The following is a 20,633-nucleotide window of genomic DNA, read 5'->3' on the forward strand; positions in this document are numbered from 1 at the left end:
AGGCGTAGACTGCCTTAAGATTTCGCATTTAAACTTGCGGCGGTAAATACACCCTATTGACACTTAATTATTAGGCGAAGCTTATCGCGAAGTAATTGGTCGCCCCAAAAAATGCTGACGCCGCATTTAAAGCAAGCATTATAAATGTGTCGCCGATATTCTGCCTTGAACATCCCTACTCGAAATGCTTCCCTCCGTTAATTGTACGGTGGGTGAAACTTTATTCACGGCCTTACCTCTTTGTGTATTACCGCGACAATACGATGAAATACGATTTGGAGAATATTGGAAACATCGTATTTGGAGAATATTTGCTATTTGCACCTGTTCTGTATGTTACTCCAATCCAACATATCTACACACAATTATAAGTTGTAAATAATAATATAATAACTTATGGCTTTGAAGCGAAGGGGGTTCAAATATGGCGTAGATTTTGGCAAATGATCGAAATATACATTTGATCAATAAAAATTCACGTAGATAATGCTTACGGCCATGTTATTACATTTTGGTCAGCTAGCATGTTTAAAAAGTCAATATTTTCATTCTCTCTAAATGATTTAACGTCTATGGTTTGCTATACTTTTTCCAACTTTTACTGTGTAACGTCTATGGTTTGCTATACTTTTTCCAACTTTTACTGTGTAAATTTTTACCATGCCTTGGTCTGAGCAATCACTGTTGAAACAGAGTTTAAATCTGTAGTTTTGAGCAATATGCAAACACGTTTATGTGCCTAATAAGCCACGTTTTATATTGAAAGTTTTGCCAATTTAAATCCAATAAACGCAAGATTTATTTATTTATGACGCCATGTTATGACGTAGCTTTGTAACGTCGTCGTTAAGAATGCGTTAAACTTAAGCTTTTTGTTGTTGCGGCCCTTGTATAATTATATTTGCTTATACCTGGTGTTGATATGTTTGAATGGTGCAACAATTACAACATGTGCTAACAGAGATGTGTACACTGCCTGTAGGATTCGCATTTAAATTTGCGGTGGTAAAATATTTTGTGTTGTAAGAGCAATAGGTTTTTTTACTTAGAGAGGCCTCTTTATGAAAGGCAAGTCACATGTGCATAGTTTTACTAGGCAAGCCACTTCCAACACAAATGTTGCACGCGCGGGACAATAGGGCGCAGCAGGGATGCCAGCAGCCGCCTCGTCGCGACGCGAGCTGGACAAAGCAAGCGAATATGAACGAATTCTGTATGAAAGTTTTTCTGCTGCTAGATGGCTGTCGTTAGCTACAAAGTGCTAAAACGCAATATTTCAGGTTTTTACCCCCCAAGCAAAGGCCCCTGGGAGTGCAGCCTCATAAACTTTTACAAAGCACCTACATACCACTCTACGCCATGTCTGAAAATTTGAAGGTTCTACGATGTCTACTTTTTCTATAAAGCTTCGGACAAAAGTCGGTCTGAAACAAACCATAGGAAACCATAGGAAACCATAGGAAACCAAAAAAGAACTAGACGGGGGTGCGGTTGTTGTTCATTTTGTCAGGGGGTATACTTTCAAGGTTTAGTGTTATTTTTTTTTAATTTTTAATTTTTTTTTTTCAATTTTTTTTTTTTAATATTTTTGATTGACTTAATTATTTCTTTTATTTTTCAAAATTTTTATTTTTTAATGTTTTCATTTTTATTATTTATTTTTTTTTATTTAGTTTTTTTTTATTTTTTTTTTATTTTTTATTTTTTTATTTTTCATTTTTTATGTTTTATTTTTATTTTTATTTTCATTTTTGTTTTTATTTAATACTTTTTATTTTTTAATATTTTGTATTGTGTATTTTATATTATATATTTTGTTTTTCATTTTCCTTAACTTGTTTCTGCAAGCAAAAACAGATATGGGCCGAAAAATTCCCCACTTAACTTATGCCTTTGATGCGAAAGGGATTCAAATATGGCGTAGATTTTGGGAAATGATCGAAACATATATTTGATAAATAGAATTTACTTAGATAATGCATATGGCTATTTTATTAAATTTTGACCAGCTTACGTGTTTGAAAATCAAATATTATCATTCTCCTAAAGACTTAAAATGGTTTAACGCCTATGGTTTGCTATACTTTTGCAAACTTTTACTCGGTAAATTTTTACCATAGTTTGGTCCGAGCAATCACTGTTAAAACAGGCTTTAAATCTGTCGTTTCAAACAATATGAAAAACACTATTACGTGCCTAATACGCAAACTATTAAATCGAAAGTTTTGCTAGATAAGTTTAGGCCTGATGTTGGTATGCTGGTTGGAGCAAGATGCACAACAGGTGCTAACAGAGAGGCGTAGACTGCCTTAAGATTTCGCATTTAAACTTGCGGCGGTAAATACACCCTATTGACACTTAATTATTAGGCGAAGCTTATCGCGAAGTAATTGGTCGCCCCAAAAAATGCTGACGCCGCATTTAAAGCAAGCATTATAAATGTGTCGCCGATATTCTGCCTTGAACATCCCTACTCGAAATGCTTCCCTCCGTTAATTGTACGGTGGGTGAAACTTTATTCACGGCCTTACCTCTTTGTGTATTACCGCGACAATACGATGAAATACGATTTGGAGAATATTGGAAACATCGTATTTGGAGAATATTTGCTATTTGCACCTGTTCTGTATGTTACTCCAATTCAACATATCTACACACAATTATAAGTTGTGTATAATAATATAATAACTTATGGCTTTGAAGCGAAGGGGGTTCAAATATGGCGTAGATTTTGGCAAATGATCGAAACATACATTTGATCAATAAAAATTTACGTAGATAATGCTTACGGCCATGTTATTACATTGTGGTCAGCTAGCATGTTTAAAAAGTCAATATTTTCATTCTCTCTAAATGATTTAACGTCTATGGTTTGCTATACTTTTTCCAACTTTTACTGTGTAAATTTTTACCATGCCTTGGTCTGAGCAATTACTGTTGAAACAGAGTTTAAATCTGTAGTTTTGAGCAATATGCAAACACGTTTATGTGCCTAATAAGCCACGTTTTATATTGAAAGTTTTGCCAATTTAAATCCAATAAACGCAAGATTTATTTATTCATGACGCCATGTTATGACGTAGCTTTGTAACGTCGTCGTTAAGAATGCGTTAAACTTAAGCTTTTTGTTGTTGCGGCCCTTGTATAATTATATTTGCTAGACCTGGTGTTGATATGTTTGAATGGTGCAACAATTACAACATGTGCTAACAGAGATGTGTACACTGCCTGTAGGATTCGCATTTAAATTTGCGGTGGTAAAATATTTTGTGTTGTAAGAGCAATAGGTTTTTTTACTTAGAGAGGCCTCTTTATGAAAGGCAAGTCGCATGTGCATAGTTTTACTAGGCAAGCCACTTCCAACACAAATGTTGCACGCGCGGGACAATAGGGCGCAGCAGGGATGCCAGCAGCCGCCTCGTCGCGACGCGAGCTGGACAAAGCAAGCGAATATGAACGAATTCTGTATGAAAGTTTTTCTGCTGCTAGATGGCTGTCGTTAGCTACAAAGTGCTAAAACGCAATATTTCAGGTTTTTACCCCCCAAGCAAAGGCCCCTGGGAGTGCAGCCTCATAAACTTTTACAAAGCACCTACATACCACTCTACGCCATGTCTGAAAATTTGAAGGTTCTACGATGTCTACTTTTTCTATAAAGCTTCGGACAAAAGTCGGTCTGAAACAAACCATAGGAAACCATAGGAAACCAAAAAAGAACTAGACGGGGGTGCGGTTGTTGTATATTTTGTCAGGGGATATATTTTCAGGGCTTAGTGTTTATTTTCAATTTTTACTTTATTTTAATTTTTTTTTTTTAATTTTTTTTTTAATATTTTGTATTGTGTACTTTATATTATATATTTTGTTTTTCATTTTCCTTAACTTGTTTCTGCAAGCAAAAACAGATATGGGCCGAAAACTTCCATTTTGTCAGGGGGTATATTGTCAGGGCTTAGTGTTTATTTTTATTTAGTTTTAATTTTTTTTTGAAATTGATTTTATTTATTTATTTTTTTTTTTCAATTTTTTTTTTCATATTCATTTTTTAATTTTTATTTTTTATTTTTTTTGTGTGTTTTTTATTTTTATTTTTTTATTTTTTTTTTATTTAATATTTTTTTTATTTTACACTTTTTATTTTTTAATATTTTGTTTTTCATTTTCCTTAACTTGTTTCTGCAAGCAAAAACAGATATGGGCCGAAAACTTCCCCACTTTGATGCAAAAGGGGTTCAAATATGGCGTAGTATTTGGGGAATGATCGAAACATATATTTGATAAATAGAATTTGCGTAGATAATGTACATGGCCATTTTATTACATTTTGGCCAGAGCTTACGTGTTTGAAAACCAAATATTATCATTCTCCTCAAGACTTAAAATGGTTTAACGCCTATGGTTTGCAATACTTTTGCAAACTTTTACTCGGTAAATTTTTACCATGGCTTGGTCCGAGCAATCACTGTTAAAACAGACTTTAAATCTGTAGTTTTAAACAATATGAAACACACTATTATGTGCCTAATACGCAAACTATTAAATCGAAAGTTTTGCTAGTTGTTTAGGCCTGATATTGGTATGTTGGTTGGAGCAACATGCACAACAGGTGCTAACAGAGAGGCGTACACTGCCTTAAGATTTCGCATTTAAATTTGCGGCGGTAAATACACCCTATTGACACTTGATTATTAGGCGAAGCTTATCGCAAAGTAATTGGTCGCCCCAAAAAATGCTGACGCCGCATTTAAAGCAAGCATTATAAATGAGTCGCCGATATTCTGCTTTGAACATCTCTACTCGCAATGCTTCCCTCCGTTAATTGTACGGTGGGTGAAACTTTATTCACGGCCTTACCTCTTTGTGTATTACCGCGACAATACGATGAAATACGATTTGGAGAATATTGGAAACATCGTATTTGGAGAATATTTGCTATTTGCACCTGTTCTGTATGTTACTCCAATCCAACATATCTACACACAATTATAAGTTGTCTATAATAATATAATAACTTATGGCTTTGAAGCGAAGGGGGTTCAAATATGGCGTAGATTTTGGCAAATGATCGAAACATACATTTGATCAATAAAAATTTACGTAGATAATGCTTACGGCCATGTTATCACATTTTGGTCAGCTAGCATGTTTAAAAAGTCAATATTTTCATTCTCTCTAAATGATTTAACGTCTATGGTTTGCTATACTTTTTCCAACTTTTACTGTGTAAATTTTTACCATGCCTTGGTCTGAGCAATCACTGTTGAAACAGAGTTTAAATCTGTAGTTTTTAGCAATATGCAAACACGTTTATGTGCCTAATAAGCCACGTTTTATATTGAAAGTTTTGCCAATTTAAATCCAATAAACGCAAGATTTATTTATTTATGACGCCATGTTATGACGTAGCTTTGTAACATCGTCGTTAAGAATGCGTTAAACTTAAGCTTTTTGTTGTTGCGGCCCTTGTATAATTATATTTGCTTAGACCTGGTGTTGATATGTTTGAATGGTGCAACAATTACAACATGTGCTAACAGAGATGTGTACACTGCCTGTAGGATTCGCAGTTAAATTTGCGGTGGTAAAATATTTTGTGTTGTAAGAGCAATAGGTTTTTTTACTTAGAGAGGCCTCTTTATGAAAGGCAAGTCGCATGTGCATAGTTTTACTAGGCAAGCCACTTCCAACACAAATGTTGCACGCGCCGGACAATAGGGCGCAGCAGGGATGCCAGCAGCCGCCTTGTCGCGACGCGAGCTGGACAAAGCAAGCGAATGTGAACGAATTCTGTATGAAAGTTTTTCTGCTGCTAGATGGCTGTCGTTAGCTACAAAGTGCTAAAACGCAATATTTCAGGTTTTTACCCCCCAAGCAAAGGCCCCTGGGAGTGCAGCCTCATAAACTTTTACAAAGCACCTACATACCACTCTACGCCATGTCTGAAAATTTGAAGGTTCTACGATGTCTACTTTTTCTATAAAGCTTCGGACAAAAAGCGGTCTGAAACATACCATAGGAAACCAAAAAAGAACTAGACGGGGTTGCGGTTGTTGTATATTTTGTCAGGGGATATATTTTCAGGGCTTAGTGTTTTGTTTTCAATTTTTACTTTATTTTAATTTTTTTTTTTTAATTTTTTTTTTTAATATTTTGTATTGTGTACTTTATATTATATATTTTGTTTTTCATTTTCCTTAACTTGTTTCTGCAAGCAAAAACAGATATGGGCCGAAAACTTCCCCACTTAAAATATGCCTTTGATGCGAAAGGGGTTCAAATATGGCGTAGAATTTGGGGAATGATCGAAACATATATTTGATAAATAGAATTTACTTAGATAATGCATATGGCTATTTTATTCAATTTTGACCAGCTTACGTGTTTGAAAATCAAATATTATCATTCTCTTAAAGACTAAAAATGGTTTAACGCCTATGGTTTGCTATACTTTTGCAAACTTTCACTAGGTAATTTTTTACCATAGCTTGGTCCGAGCAATCACTGTTAAAACAGGCTTTAAATCTGTCGTTTCAAACAATATGAAAAACACTATTACGTGCCTAATACGCAAACTATTAAATCGAAAGTTTTGCTAGATAAGTTTAGGCCTGATGTTGGTATGCTGGTCGGAGCAAGATGCACAACAGGTGCTAACAGAGAGGCGTAGACTGCCTTAAGATTTCGCATTTAAACTTGCGGCGGTAAATACACCCTATTGACACTTAATTATTAGGCGAAGCTTATCGCGAAGTAATTGGTCGCCCCAAAAAATGCTGACGCCGCATTTAAAGCAAAGCATTATAAATGTGTCGCCGATATTCTGCCTTGAACATCCCTACTCGAAATGCTTCCCTCCGTTAATTGTACGGTGGGTGAAACTTTATTCACGGCCTTACCTCTTTGTGTATTACCGCGACAATACGATGAAATACGATTTGGAGAATATTGGAAACATCGTATTTGGAGAATATTTGCTATTTGCACCTGTTCTGTATGTTACTCCAATCCAACATATCTACACACAATTATAAGTTGTGTATAATAATATAATAACTTATGGCTTTGAAGCGAAGGGGGTTCAAATATGGCGTAGATTTTGGCAAATGATCGAAACATACATTTGATCAATAAAAATTTACGTAGATAATGCTTACGACCATGTTATTACATTTTGGTCAGCTAGCATGTTTAAAAAGTCAATATTTTCATTCTCTCTAAATGATTTAACGTCTATGGTTTGCTATACTTTTTCCAACTTTTACTGTGTAAATTTTTACCATGCCTTGGTCTGAGCAATCACTGTTGAAACAGAGTTTAAATCTGTAGTTTTGAGCAATATGCAAACACGTTTATGTGCTTAATAAGCCACGTTTTATATTGAAAGTTTTGCCAATTTAAATCCAATAAACGCAAGATTTATTTATTTATGACGCCATGTTATGACGTAGCTTTGTAACGTCGTCGTTAAGAATGCGTTAAACTTAAGCTTTTTGTTGTTGCGGCCCTTGTATAATTATATTTGCTTAGACCTGGTGTCGATATGTTTGAATGGTGCAACAATTACAACATGTGCTAACAGAGATGTGTACACTGCCTGTAGGATTCGCATTTAAATTTGCGGTGGTAAAATATTTTGTGTTGTAAGAGCAATAGGTTTTTTTACTTAGAGAGGCCTCTTTATGAAAGGCAAGTCGCATGTGCATAGTTTTACTAGGCAAGCCACTTCCAACACAAATGTTGCACGCGCGGGACAATAGGGCGCAGCAGGGATGCCAGCAGCCGCCTCGTCGCGACGCGAGCTGGACAAAGCAAGCGAATATGAACGAATTCTGTATGAAAGTTTTTCTGCTGCTAGATGGCTGTCGTTAGCTACAAAGTGCTAAAACGCAATATTTCAGGTTTTTACCCCCCAAGCAAAGGCCCCTGGGAGTGCAGCCTCATAAACTTTTACAAAGCACCTACATACCACTCTACGCCATGTCTGAAAATTTGAAGGTTCTACGATGTCTACTTTTTCTATAAAGCTTCGGACAAAACTCGGTCTGAAACAAACCATAGGAAACCATAGGAAACCATAGGAAACCATAGGAAACCATAGGAAACCAAAAAAGAACTAGACGGGGGTGCGGTTGTTGTATATTTTGTCAGGGGATATATTTTCAGGGCTTGGTGTTTATTTTCAATTTTTACTTTATTTTAATTTTTTTTTTTTTAATTTTTTTTTTTATATTTTGTATTGTGTACTTTATATTATATATTTTGTTTTTCATTTTCCTTAACTTGTTTCTGCAAGCAAAAACAGATATGGGCCGAAAACTTCCCCACTTAAAATATGCCTTTGATGCGAAAGTGGTTCTAATATGGCGTAGAGTTTGGGGAATGATCGAAACATATATTTGATAAATAGAATTTACTTAGATAATGCATATGGCTATTTTATTAAATTTTGACCAGCTTACGTGTTTGAAAATCAAATATTATCATTCTCCTAAAGACTAAAAATGGTAACGCCTATGGTTTGCTATACTTTTGCAAACTTTCACTAGGTAATTTTTTACCATAGCTTGGTCCGAGCAATCACTGTTAAAACAGGCTTTAAATCTGTCGTTTCAAACAATATGAAAAACACTATTACGTGCCTAATACGCAAACTATTAAATCGAAAGTTTTGCTAGATAAGTTTAGGCCTGATGTTGGTATGCTGGTTGGAGCAAGATGCACAACAGGTGCTAACAGAGAGGCGCAGACTGCCTTAAGATTTCGCATTTAAACTTGCGGCGGTAAATACACCCTATTGACACTTAATTATTAGGCGAAGCTTATCGCGAAGTAATTGGTCGCCCCAAAAAATGCTGACGCCGCATTTAAAGCAGGCATTATAAATGTGTCGCCGATATTCTGCCTTGAACATCCTTACTCGAAATGCTTCCCTCCGTTAATTGTACGGTGGGTGAAACTTTATTCACGGCCTTACCTCTTTGTGTATTACCGCGACAATACGATGAAATACGATTTGGAGAATATTGGAAACATCGTATTTGGAGAATATTTGCTATTTGCACCTGTTCTGTATGTTACTCCAATCCAACATATCTACACACAATTATAAGTTGTGTATAATAATATAATAACTTATGGCTTTGAAGCGAAGGGGGTTCAAATATGGCGAAGATTTTGGCAAATGATCGAAACATACATTTGATCAATAAAAATTTACGTAGATAATGCTTACGGCCATGTTATTACATTTTGGTCAGCTAGCATGTTTAAAAAGTCAATATTTTCATTTTCTCTAAATGATTTAACGTCTATGGTTTGCTATACTTTTTCCATCTTTTACTGTGTAAATTTTTACCATGCCTTGGTCTGAGCAATCACTGTTGAAACAGAGTTTAAATCTGTAGTTTTGAGCAATATGCAAACACGTTTATGTGCTTAATAAGCCACGTTTTATATTGAAAGTTTTGCCAATTTAAATCCAATAAACGCAAGATTTATTTATTTATGACGCCATGTTATGACGTAGCTTTGTAACGTCGTCGTTAAGAATGCGTTAAACTTAAGCTTTTTGTTGTTGCGGCCCTTGTATAATTATATTTGCTTAGACCTGGTGTTGATATGTTTGAATGGTGCAACAATTACAACATGTGCTAACAGAGATGTGTACACTGCCTGTAGGATTCGCATTTAAATTTGCGGTGGTAAAATATTTTGTGTTGTAAGAGCAATAGGTTTTTTTTACTTAGAGAGGCCTCTTTATGAAAGGCAAGTCGCATGTGCATAGTTTTACTAGGCAAGCCATTTCCAACACAAATGTTGCACGCGCGGGACAATAGGGCGCAGCAGGGATGCCAGCAGCCGCCTCGTCGCGACGCGAGCTGGACAAAGCAAGCGAATATGAACGAATTCTGTATGAAAGTTTTTCTGCTGCTAGATGGCTGTCGTTAGCTACAAAGTGCTAAAACGCAATATTTCAGGTTTTTACCCCCCAAGCAAAGGCCCCTGGGAGTGCAGCCTCATAAACTTATACAAAGCACCTACATACCACTCTACGCCATGTCTGAAAATTTGAAGGTTCTACGATGTCTACTTTTTCTATAAAGCTTCGGACAAAACTCGGTCTGAAACATACCATAGGAAACCAAAAAAGAATAGCGGCAAAAACAATATATGTCCCGAAAATAAATTTTCGGCCCATATAATAACGGCAAAAACAAGATATGTCCCGAAAATAAATTTTCGGCCCATATAATAACGGCAAAAACAAGATATGTCCCGAAAATAAATTTTCGGCCCATATAATAACGGCAAAAACAAGATATGTCCCGAAAATAAATTTTCGGCCCATATAATAACGGCAAAAACAAGATATGTCCCGAAAATAAATTTTCGGCCCATATAATAACGGCAAAAACAAGATATGTCCCGAAAATAAATTTTCGGCCCATATAATTTGTTTTTAAGATTAAAAGTGAGATACGTAAACAAATAGTTTGGCGAAATAACTGCTGTTTTGTCACTAAAGGGTACTTTATGAATAGTCCACTCCCAAAATAAGAAGGTAAATATAGTATTATGGATTCGTTAGTTTAGATTCGAAAACCATTATTCAAGAATGCCTTAGGATTCTACTTTGAACATACCGAGTCTTAACGGATTTAACTGTACAATCGGTTGTACAATCGAAGTTTTCCGATCGATTGTACAATACTCTATACCAGTGGTTCTCAACCTTTTTAGGCTTACGGACCGGTAAAATTTCAAAACAAGTTCTGCGGACCGGTTGTTAAAAATCAACCCAAAATGTAATTACGACAAAAGTTTTCAACTCAAAAGCAAAGAATGGAAACCTCAATTTAATAGGCAATTTGTGTTTTACGTGGTTCATTAAAGTTTTTCACCTAGCACTGGTTTTAAAGCTTAAGACAAAAACGAGTTCTAGCCTACTAGAACACTTGCGCCATTGTGACAAACAATAAAGTCCGAAGTAGACCATTAAGTCTATGTTGCGTCACAATGTAGCAAATTACGGAACTGACGAAGTTCTACATTTGATGGACAAGCTTTTAGCATCTTGCATTTTGCAACTAAGATATAAAATTGTAAATATTTGGCGGACCGGCAGGAAAGTTGATGCGGACCGGCACCGGTCCACGGACCGGCGGTTGAGAACCACTGCTCTATACATCTCTCTCTCGTATCCCTCTATAGCAGTGGTTATGTGGGGGTTCGCCGTGTGCTATTTGATAAGCAAACAAATGTTTGTTTTAATGACATTTGCGTCAGTGAATTAGTCGTGTACTCATGAGTGACGTCACTATACTTTTGTTTTCAATAAATGGCCGCATAGCTCTAGTCTTGTCTGAAACAAATCGTTTGACAACCGAAGGCCCGTTTCGCAGTAAACAATGGAACAGCATTTATACACAATTAAATTCTTCGCAACAACATTCCCCCCCTTAAACAATTCAGTGAAAAATAAAATGATATAAAAACTATTATAAAAATACTACTATAAAACATTTTTCTTATTTATATTTCCATCACTTCAGTTTTAGACTTAACAAAACTAACTTAATTTTTTCCTTTTTTTGTTCCAGTCAATTTTCCATTGGTACCTCTTAGTGCACAATTCATTTTGTTTTACTATAAAAAATCGTAATGCCGCAAATGAACCTCGAACCGTTGTCTAAAAATATGAACTTTTTGTCAGGTGGTATATAATTAAAATCTGGTGTATTGTTATGCGCAATACACCCAAAATTGGGGGGTCGCTTCGGCTTTTCAAAACAGGAAAAAGGGTGGCGACAACAAAAAGGTCGGGACCACTTCTCTATATCGTTTGTCATTTGATCGATTTTCACACGCAGACCCTGGCGTACTGCTGAGCGACGCATGGATTCGGCTGGAGGTCGGCGGCAAAACGGTTGTGGACTGGCGAGGTCCGTGCGGGCGTAACGACGCCGACAGGGTTCCCTATTTCAAGACGGGTAAGCGAGAACAAGCTAAGTAGTGATTTAATTAATGATTTTTCGGTACGGATTGTATAAATTTCATTTCCGGCGCGGTGGCCGAAATTTTCTTGCTAGAGAAAAATCAGGTCAATTTAGAGATGGCCATGGCTTTTAAAACAGGCTTAGCCACATTATTTTGAAAATCTTACACTGTCCGGTGTGTTTCACTGCAGACGCAATGAGTAGGAATGTCGATATTTGTTAGAAACCGACAACGATCCGATTTTGACGTCATTACTAGGGATGTCAGCATATCGTATCGGGGCCGATACCCGATGCCAATTAATAGTACCGCCTACCGACACCTGCTTAATTTGTTCATTACAGCCATTTTTGCGAACTAAATTAGAGTTTTTTTTGTCTCTAACGACAAATTACAAGAAAATAAATAATAATAAATTTTTAAATCGAAAATTATTTTTAAAATAGAAAAAGGCTTTCGAGCACAAAACAAATTTGGGCATAATACAATAAAATCGTTACCATTGCACTTTGCAATTGATCTTCGTTTGCTTATTTGACCGTAGTAATGACGTCATAAGCGGGTATAGGCATCGGAATGTAATATGAAGTATCTGTGCTCAAACAAGCAAAATCGATAAACGTTGAAAGGATTTTTTTTTATGTTACCAAGCCTAAATTTGGTTTAGCCTTGATAAATTTATTTACCTCAGTTTGTTAAACTAATAGTTTTTGAAGAATTTACTTTTCATTCTAGAAATCGCTGTGTTAGATCGTAATTCATGGCTGAAATCCAATATTCGTTTTTCTAAAATGCAATATTCATCGAATCGGCGCCGATACTACCCTAGCATCGAACAATTATTGATACTACGAGTTTACATGAATTAATTATCGGCTCCGATTTGATAATTTCCTTGGCACTATACAAGTATTTACTTTTTTTGAACAACTCATGCTAATGTCGACTTAAAAATTTTGTGGTGAGTTACACATATTTGCTGATGATAGTTAGCTAATAGCACAAAATGGCTGTAAACTTTTCTTGGCCGTGCAATTATCAGCTGCCCTATGAATGTTTTATATGCGCATTGGGGGTACAAAAGTTTAAATATTATATCAGCTGTTTCTTGTTCAATTATTTTGATTACATTTATACAGGTCACTCAATAAATATGCCGGTATGAACAATAAATCTACCGTTATATATGGTTACAAAACATAGATACAAAGCGAATTAATTTTGTTAAATATCAACCAAACAAAACCAAATATAAACTGATGAACGTTCTGCAAATTATTGCATATAATTTCAAGGTCACGCATTGAATGTAAAACAATCCACATTTTATTGTTTTCGTTTTGTGCAGGCGTCTACAACCCGTCGGGCAGCGTGCACCCCCTGCGCTTGTACATGAGGGGGTACCGACACACTTTCGCAAAGAGCGACAACGCGCAAGCGGAGGGCAGCACTCTTGGTGGTTCGTTCACTGACGAAAGCGAAAAAATGAAGTTCAAGCAATATCAGCTGAGCAGAAACAGTAAGTTGTTTTTTCATTTAAATGTAAGTCGACATTTTCATAAATACATTCAACAACCACACGCCAAAAAATATTCCCATACCAGATAGTTTGAGAAACGCACCGTTTCGAACGAAAAACAGCCAACAAGGTCAACAAACTTATATTATTATCAATTATTATGCTTTTCGTCAAGTGAATGGCATCATCAGTATGGCGCAAACAAATATAAAAGCATTTAAAAATGTGAAATAAATAAACGAAATACACTCAAAACTAATATAAAAAATATTAACTATAGAACAAAAGAATTTTAGAAAAAAACTATTTAGACTTTTTATCGTCGACAATAAGTGTTTGACGCAAATATTTTATTGTGACAAACATACTAAGCATCTATTTCTAGAATTGTTTTTTTAATTATTAAATCTGTAACTTTGTTTGTATTACCGTTTTACGGCCCACGCTTTGTTTTTCAAGAATAATTTACACGCACACTCTTTAATCCAATTAGTTAGGACATATTTTAAATCCATTAGTAAGCGCTATTAGCTGCCTGTTTTTTCTTTATATCAATCGACAAAATTGGACTCGGAAAATATTTTGAAGTGTTACAAATTTTGTCGAACCCGACGTTTGTGAAAATAAATTGCAATTTCTATTGGTTTCAGCACAGAAATTTACGAATAGCAAAATATAGAGATAAAAATAATTAGGCTTGTTTCAAGGTACAAGATTTTAGGTACTTATAACTGAACCAGAAAAGCAAAAACATTTACCTTTCAGACTTAAGTTGTAATGTTATTTTTATTATCACGTATTTTCTGCCATATGTCAAACTTTGTAAAACCATTTTAATTTTTCCCGTCCAGCTTTGCAAGAGGCGCGCGGCTTTCGTCACGTGAGCGGCGACGGTCAGTGCACTTTACGCGCCAACATCGACCACGTGGCCGAATTGGCGCGAACCAGGTTCTCCCGCCTTCAAACGGACAAGCACACGCTGAAGTTGCTCAAGACTCTAGTTTTAGCGGTCGAGGTACGACTTTTGGCGCTGGTCTAGAAGCCCAATGCACATTATTTTGGTTAGGGTGCGGGCTTGCGTTTGGGTTAGGTTGGGTTAGGTTGGGTTGTGCAAAAGTATTAAATAATGTTAATATAATAATACTTGACTCACACACACCCAAACGCAAACTAGCACCCTATCCCAAACATTGTTGGTTAATTTAATAACTGTGGTAAGATTCTAGGGCGCTAAAAGCCTATACCACTTTTTGTTATAGTAACGAAAAGAGTTGTCGAAATTGAAATTACTAGGCAGAAATAAATGTGAGAAAATAAATATAAAAATAATAATACTTGACCCACTCAAACGTTAACTCACACACAGCAATCTCGAAATGTGATCCAGCGCCTTAGATTCGTTATTGTAAAAAAATATGGTAGGATTCTAGACCAGCAACTTTTTTTTTTTGATTGGACCAACTTTTGAATGTCTTGGTTTGGAAACAGAACTTGCTGTGTTGCTAGGCCAACTTCCTTTTAAGTGGACTTTTGAGACGTGACCAGGGATGTCCGATAATATAGATCGGGGCCGATACCCGATACTAAGTGGTAATATCGGTTTCGTCCGATACCAGGGCGATATCGTTGCCGATCAGATAATAAATTAAAAAGAAATTAATTTGTGTATTTCAACATAACGAAATGATTTTTGATAATAAATTGCTGAGCCAAAAAGGTCGAGTAAATCGACAGCATCTTAATTAAGACACATTAACTGAAGATGATACAAGTTCGTATCGAAACGTCTTAATCAAGATGCTGTCGATCTACTCGACCTTTTTGGCTTTGCAATTTATTATTAAGCTACATTACAGATCCGTGCATAGTGTACCCAAGAAATGAATTTTACCTTGAAATTTACATTTGAAAACAAATATTAAGGAAGGTAACTAAACTTTTTATCGCTAAGTAAATTTAACCTAATAACCTAGAAAAAATAACCTGAAAAAAAAAAGCCTTTTGAAATTTCACTTATTTGTATTTTGCTTGTTTTAGCTTAGTAATGACGTCATTTGCTATCGAAACGCGATATTTTTTGCCCAAAATATAGGATACCGGCATCCGAATAAAATCTGAAGTATCGATACTCGTCCGATACTCAGAAATAATATTATATTTTAGGAAAATATTTTATCTTTCGGAAAATATTATATTTCGGATCAAAGCCAAATCATTTTTTAACGCACTTTAATTATAATTTTTTGCGCACTTTAGTTTCTATTTTGTCTTTATTTGAATTATTAAACCGAGCTTAAATCTCTCCTTAACAAATTCGTGTAGTGTTGTCACAACTAGGATTGTCTGAAATTTAATAATGTTTTATTACAAAAAATGTTCTACAAGAAAGTATGCTTATCGTAACTATGGCCGAGTAAAAAAAATGTAATATTAAAACGTTGAAATGTGTTTATCTCATTATTAGGATAAAGTTTGCTTGAGCATCAGGGTTTGAGTTACATTCGGTTGTTAGCCTACTCAAAGTAAAAATCGCTGCGTTGGATTGCTAAAATGAATAACAATTTCGATAAAAGAAATTGTGCCGGATCGGCACCGATATCACGCTAGTATCGGGCGATACTACGACATGATATCTTGTTTGGTTGAAGATAGAAAAATGTCATTTGCCGCCTTAATCACTTTTAACACAAGCCGCCTTACTGTTCGCAGGCGCAGGATTTTAAAATACGCAGTCTGGAAAAGAAGTTGAAAGATAAAGACTTCTGCTGCCAGTCGTGTACCAAGAGGGGGCGCCAGGAAGCTGACCTGTGCGAGAAAAATGCTGAGTCAGCATTCGGGGATAACCAGTCATCATCATCGGGAGATAACGACTGAAGAGCAATCCTCGCTTTGACGTTTATCGACGCTAAATGAACGCTTGGCGCGTGTGCGGTGATGCGTAAAAGAAGCAATCCATGCCGAAATGTGCCTTCTTCACTCTTCGTCACATTTCAAACTGTTCTTCTTCCTCACGAAACATCACATTTCAAACTGCTCTTCCTCAAATAATCTTGTCATTTTTAGATACTAATTTTGCCAAATTGTTGTAAGTGAAAACGGTGGTTTTGGCATAGAAAATCGTTTAATCAAAGTTAATCGGAGTTAATAGTAGTTTTCCTACACGACTTGAATTCTAGATAATTAATCTTTGTACAATTTTTCGCTTTTAAAGAGTAACACGTTTTTTTAAGAGTAAGACTTATGTCATCTTTGATAAAACATTAGGAACAAAATTGATAACAAGTTATTAAATATGTCAGTAATTTTTAGTAAAAAAAGATTTGCTCTTGTTTTGCTAAAAGCGCCACCGTTTAACAAAAGTTTAATCTGTTTTTGCTAGAAAATTTACTGAAAAAGCATTTTTTAAAGGCTCCCAAACCAAAGTTTACCGTTTTACCTTAGCACTGTAAATTGTTGTTTCATTCGCAGCTATGTGTGATAAATGAATATTTTCATAATCCTCTACCACTTTCGAGCGTAGTTTATTTTGTTGTTAAAGTAGTACAGGTAGTATTGGTGGTATGCTATGACTGTGCTTTTCAAGTTAATAAGGGTTCCATATTGCGTTAGACCAAAATACAATTCGTGTGTTATGGTGGCGGCCGGGGACCCACTTGTTTGCAACGCGAAATAAAACTCCATTCCTTATAACCTACTGTTTAATTCCAGTCTGATACGGTCCATTAAATTAAACCATTTTTCTACTTTGATTTTTAGGTTTACCATGCTAGTGATAACAGAATACACTTGGCAGTGGCGCAGCCAGCCGAATTTTTTTTTTTTTTTTGGGGGGGGGGGGGCAAAAAATGTGAACATTTTTTTTAGCTTTTGTCATTGTATTAACTGCCGTAACGAACACAAATAACAAAGTTAGCAAACCGTTTCGAGAACCAACTAACTGAGTGTTAACACAATACTCAAAAAACAGTCAAATAGCAAAAACTGTCTAAAAGTAGTAAAACTACATTGATGTTAAGCAAACGTAATAATAACTTATAAATGCTTGACAATTGAAGGTGTGGCATGCCTGTGATCGACTTGTGTGGTACTGCTCATAAGTGCTAAAAAACAAATTATTAAGAGTAAAATATTTATAAAATTGGGGGGGTGGCAAAACGGCCTTAAAACTCGTTATAATCGTGTTTTTGCATTTTTTTGCTGGTCGTTTAGCGGCCAGATAGTTTTGTTTGACGGTTTACAAATGACTTAGCTCTTTTGGGTAAAATAAATTGAAGGACGTTTCTGGTGGACAGAAACTTTACTTGGCTTATGGCAATACAAAAATATCAAGCAACGTGTGCTGGGTTTAACCTTTTTTTTTATTCGTAAAACAACTGTATGGAGTCTTAGTTATTGTTTTTTTTATTTGAAGTTCTGGCAAGTAAAACAGGCCGTGAAGGGTAACGGAGGAATGGCGGACCGAAAAACAAATGATGTCCTGAAAACTGGCGACCGGGATACATTTCCCAGTATATATATAAATAAGATATGATAACTATTATGGAGGTAGGAGAGATAACCTAAGGTTTTGGATTGACATGGGGTTGGGACGATTTAGCTTGGTAGTACAGGAGAGGTCAGTTGGTACTAAAGGAGGGAGGTTAATTTAATGAACAGGTCGACGTGGGGCGAGTTGGGTTTGGCCTGTTCAATTTGGCACGGGGATCGAATAAGGTTATTAAAAAATAATATTAGGCGTTGGGGTGGGGTGGGTTGCGGGTCTGGGGTGAGGACTTTTTTGATACGGGTTTTCCAGATGGTGTTAAGGAGTGTGATAAGGTCGTTGTTGGGGAGCGGGGTGGGGCGACAAAACAAATGTGGGTGTGGTTATTAAAAATGGTTGTGGGTAGAGAGGTAAAATTAAAGTAGAGGTTCTTAACGTGGGTCAGGAGGGGTTGAATTTGTGTGCAATGGTGGAAAAGGTGGGCGTCAGATTCATATCGGGAGTGGAAGAGCGGACAGTTGGGGTCAATGGAGAGGATGTTTGGGGTGGTGTGGGATTTAACAGGCATTGCACTGTGGGCAAGTTTATAATTAAAGGTCCTGAGGTATGTGGGGAGCATAGGGTGATGAATTAAGGTCCAGTTGGGGGAATTGTAGCTGGGTTTGGGGTCGGAGTATCGCTCGGGGATATTGAGGCGGAGGTAGAGAGGTTTGATTTTGGGACAAGTTAATTCAGTGAAGTTAATTCAGTGGGTTATACTTGTTTATGAGAGTCCAAATTTGTTGATAATATGGCGACGGAAACGCTGTATGGGGGAGCGTGTTTTTAATCCGGAAGTCATATTTTTTGGGAAGCTGTATTCCGAGGTTATATTCAATGATTTGGGTTTGAGTGTCTGCGGGGGAGTCCAGGATACGGTGGTTAAGGTAGGGGCCTATGATACGGATGAGAAAGAGATCGAGGTAGATGGGGATGTTGGCGACCGAGTAGCCCCCGTGGGGGCGACTGGCCGCTAGGGTGTCAAGCGGGATGAGGGGGTTATGGGGGCCGATAAAGTATTTAAGTAATTTTTGGTTAATTTTGGGTTTGGAAGAGGATAGACGGCAGCCAGTTGTGTAAAATTTGGGAGAAGGAGGGTTTTAGAGAGAATGGATTTGTAATCAAAAGTGAGAAATAGGTGTGTGATTTGTGAGATCATGTTTTTAAAGTTTGTGTATGAAGTCTGCCATGCTTGGGTAATTTGGGTAGGGTCTCCAATGGGGATATTAAGGGGGAATATGGATAGGGGATTCCATTTTATGGTAGGTAGGGTGTAGTAGGAAGGGGGTACGAATTTGGAGTAGGTAGCCTTCGTTTTGAGGGGGTTGAGGGCCAAACCGGAGACTGTTTCAAATTTGGCCAAAGTATCAAATAATGGGGGGAGAGAATTGGGGTGGGTTAGGGTGAGTCAGGAGGGGGTCGAGTGCCATCAAAAAGAGGGGGTCGAGTGTTTTTTTTCAGGAGGGGGTCGAGTGCCATCAAAAAGAGGGTGAGACTAAGCGGGTCACCTTGTCTCACACCTCTTCTGATTGCCACGGGTTCGGTGGGGAATCCGTTAATGAAAAAGGAGGACAATTAGCATAGCAGCATAATAGCACTGTAATCAATTAGCAATCAGCACAAAAATGCGAATAACGTAATTAAGCCGCAGGGTGCGAAACGACTACAGTACATGGCTCAAAATGCGTAATACTGTTATTTATTAATTTTTTTTAGATTCAACGAAAAATATTTTTTACGTTCAACAATAAATAACGCCCGCGATAGAAAATTGACAAGCTAGACGCTTTCAATGAACACATCTTGCTTCAATTCACAAAACCAAGAAAAATAATTATTCTTACACACTGCCCAAAGGAACCGAGGATGGGAAATATCAAAGCTGTGTATTTAAACGCCCAGCACCTAAAAGTTGCACAGATAAACAAGCCATTTGCTATCTTTAAATCTGTCCGAAAACGTTTTCGACGTATTGTTTAGTACGATTAATATTTGATAATTCTGCCGCAGCCGCCAAAGGCGAAGAAAGACGGGTGATGAACAATTGAACAGGGTCATCAAGTTAAAACGCCATTCGTTGGTGTTTATTTTAAATTACATTTTTATTATGTTTAATTTATTGATTTTAGGCATTTTATTGACACTCGGAAATAAACCATAAAATGCTGCAATTTTTCAACTTGGTGCATCAATGTAACCGCTAAGATTTTCTGTGAATGGAAGGCAAGCATAAATAAAGTGCAACGTAAATTAATAACACGACAACACCGGCTGTCGAACGCAGGACTTTCCAAATTTCGAAGTCTGCGACCCGCTTTAATTAATTAGATATTGTCGCTAACCAGTTTCAGAATAATAAACAAAACTTATCCGTTTACTGTTTCCACACACAAGAGTTCGTGTTTAATTGAATTTGACATTCGCATACCAAAACGAAAATAGTAGCCTACCATATCAAGGGTGACCAACCAGTCAGAGACCACATTTCGCACTTGCTATGATTAACTGCAAGTGTTTGTTTGGGACACCGCCTATCGACATGAAAAAAAACAAGACACGCTGAGTAGGCAAACTATAATTTAATAACTTTGCCCT

General features: G+C 36.5%; 1 protein-coding gene across 1 annotated transcript in view; it reads left to right on the forward strand.

The window, feature by feature from the left end:
* The window catches only part of LOC146157213 (uncharacterized), a 28,660-nt gene extending 11,653 nt beyond the window's left edge, over positions 1 to 17,007 (forward strand). The window contains exons 15-18 of the mRNA XM_083388125.1: positions 11,871 to 11,990; positions 13,346 to 13,516; positions 14,368 to 14,531; positions 16,226 to 17,007. Of these exons, the coding sequence (XP_083244251.1) occupies positions 11,871 to 11,990; positions 13,346 to 13,516; positions 14,368 to 14,531; positions 16,226 to 16,390 (620 nt within the window). The 3' untranslated portion in view covers positions 16,391 to 17,007. The remainder of the gene's footprint in view (positions 1 to 11,870; positions 11,991 to 13,345; positions 13,517 to 14,367; positions 14,532 to 16,225) is intronic.
* Positions 17,008 to 20,633: the final 3,626 nt, after the last annotated feature.

Source organism: Ascidiella aspersa, chromosome 4, assembly GCF_963924565.1.
Source record: "Ascidiella aspersa chromosome 4, kaAscAspe10.2, whole genome shotgun sequence".
In the NCBI taxonomy this organism is placed as follows: domain Eukaryota; kingdom Metazoa; phylum Chordata; class Ascidiacea; order Phlebobranchia; family Ascidiidae; genus Ascidiella; species Ascidiella aspersa.